Source organism: Plasmodium reichenowi, chromosome 14 (genome assembly GCF_001601855.1).
Source record: "Plasmodium reichenowi strain SY57 chromosome 14, whole genome shotgun sequence".
Classification (NCBI taxonomy): domain Eukaryota; phylum Apicomplexa; class Aconoidasida; order Haemosporida; family Plasmodiidae; genus Plasmodium; species Plasmodium reichenowi.
Window position 1 is genome coordinate 1,397,118 of NC_033659.1, and position 2,500 is coordinate 1,399,617.

Here is a 2,500-nt window from a genome sequence, read left to right on the forward strand (position 1 = left end):
TATGCTTTATTTTTTCAATTCTTTTTTTTTTTTTTTTTTTTTTTTTTTAAAAATTTTTACATTTTTTTAACAGTTTAACATATTTTTATAACAAAAAAAAAAAAAAATTATAAAACGAATAAAATTTTTTTTTTTGTTTTTTTTTTTTTTTTTTTTTTTTTTTTTTTTTTGTATGTCAAGATTGTTTTCTCCAGTTGAATATGTTAATAAACTTATTATATGTGAAAACCTTTCATTTATCGATGGTTTTTTTTCTCAGGGATGCTTTTGGAGATTTTGAATTCATTATTTCAACCTTTTTGTCATTTTGTACTTCTTCTATATTTTTACATTTATTATGAGTTGTATATACCTTCGTTTGTGTATAAATATTATTCACCCCTTTTTTGGTTGGACTATTATCTGATAATGTTCTAATAATTTTTTTTTCATTTTTATTTGTTTCATATCCCTTATGTACATTTAATGATTTTGAAGAATTAACTGAAGAGCTTACCTGTCTTGAATGTTTTATTAAATTGGTAGATAATTTTGTTGGTACATGGTTAACATTTAATTTATTTATTTCTTTTGTATTTTTGTCACTACATTTCACTGCTGGGATCTTTTTAATAACATTTTTTTCAATAAAAGATATGACTTCCTTAAAATTATCTTTGTGAAATTCTTGAACATATTTTACACTATTATTTTTATTATTATTATTATTATTATTATTATTATTATTATTATTATCTATATCTATATTAGACGAATTATCCTCTTGTGGTTTATTTATATGTAACTTATTTAAGTTTACAACATCAAACATTTCATTTTTATTATTTTCTGGCAGATCCATATTTCCATTTGATTGCTTTTTCGTATTTGTGTACACAAGTTCTGAATCGTTCATGTTATTTGAAGAATTATTTTTTTCATACATATTTACAATATCAATATTATTTAATTCATTAATGTCTTTACTTAAATTATCTTCATTTAATATATCCATTTGATTATATTTTATTTCATCATAATTAGTAATATCATTTATTATTTTAGTTATATTATCATAACTGTTTTGTATGGTTTCATTTTCTGTATTTACATGTTTTTTTGAGGTAACATGAAATTCTTTTGCGTTATTATATATATTCTTATTATGATGTTCACTTTGTAAGTTATTTATCTCTTTCTTAATATCCATGTTTGAATTTTCTTCATATGTATGCATTATATCATCATTAATTTTTTTATTTTTCTCTGTTGTTGTATTCTGTTTACTAGTAGCTTCTATAAAATTTTTTTGGAATAAGGAATTATAACTATCAATTTTTTTTCTTAAGTCTATATTTTTTTTTGCACAATCTGATAATATAGAATTATTTCTAGTGCTATTACTACTTACTGTTCTTTTTCTACCAGTGTATAAAACATTGATATTTTTGTTTTTATATTCTTTGTGTGAATCTGTTTTTTCATAATTTCTTAAGAGACTAGTAACTCGTTTATTCCTACTAGTATATGCTTGGATATTATTAGCACTGTTATAATTATCATGATAATAATTAATATTATGATAATTATTATGATTATTATTTTTGTTATTGTTTTGGTTACTTGTGTATTTTTTTGTCGACTCAGAGTTATGAAAAAATTGAAAAGAATTATTTTTACATGTCATTTTAAAATGACTTAATGATTTTCTAATAAGTTTAATATTATCCCTTACTGCATGTATATTTTCATAATGCATTTTTCCAAAAGATTTATTTAATAAATTATTTCTAGAACTATTTTTAAATTCATTAAATATTTGTGGATATTGAGATAATACATGTTCTAATAATTTCTCTGCAGTAATTAAACTTTCATCAAATGTAATAATTTTATTACATTGGTTTTTACACAAATCTTTAAAATATTGTAATTCCTTAATTATTGAATTTTTGTCTTCTATAATTTTTTGTATTATTTCATTATGTTCTTTTTCTAAAGATGTGATAGAATTATTATATTTTTTAGTATATTCTTTTTCTTTTTGTATCATTTCATTTAAAATAATTTGTACTTGTTCAAAAGATTCTTCAAATTCTTTTTTTAGGGAATCAAAATTTTTTTGAGTATTTTTATATTTCTCTTCTACATTTTTTAATTCTTTTAATTTGTCTTTAATTCTCATATTTTCTTTATCTTTTTCATTTATAAGTATTGTAAATTTATCTATTTCATCTTTTATATCATTAATCATATTATTTTTTTCATATGTAACTTTTTGCAGTTTTTCTTCGAGCTCTTCTACTTTTTGACTATACATCTTTTCTTCACCTTCTAATATACCAGTCAAATTAAAATATTTAGCTTTGGTTTCTCCTAATTCTTTTTTTAACATATCATTTTCTTTTTTCATTATATCATTTTCATTTAATAAATGCTCTTTATTTTTTTTCAGAGCATGGTTATCTTTTTGTAGCTCTTCTATTTCTTCTCTTAATATAATAACATCATTATGTAGATG

The 2,500-nt window shown here is 20.1% G+C and overlaps 1 protein-coding gene across 1 annotated transcript in view; it reads right to left on the bottom strand.

The window, feature by feature from the left end:
* Positions 1-232: 232 nt before the first annotated feature.
* Positions 233-2,500, bottom strand: part of PRSY57_1434900 (hypothetical protein) — a gene marked incomplete at both ends in the record, with an annotated part of 5,256 nt that continues 2,988 nt past the window's right edge. The window contains one exon of the mRNA XM_012909948.2: positions 233-2,500. This exon is cut by the window's right edge and continues 2,988 nt beyond it. Coding sequence (XP_012765402.2) covers positions 233-2,500 — 2,268 coding nt within the window.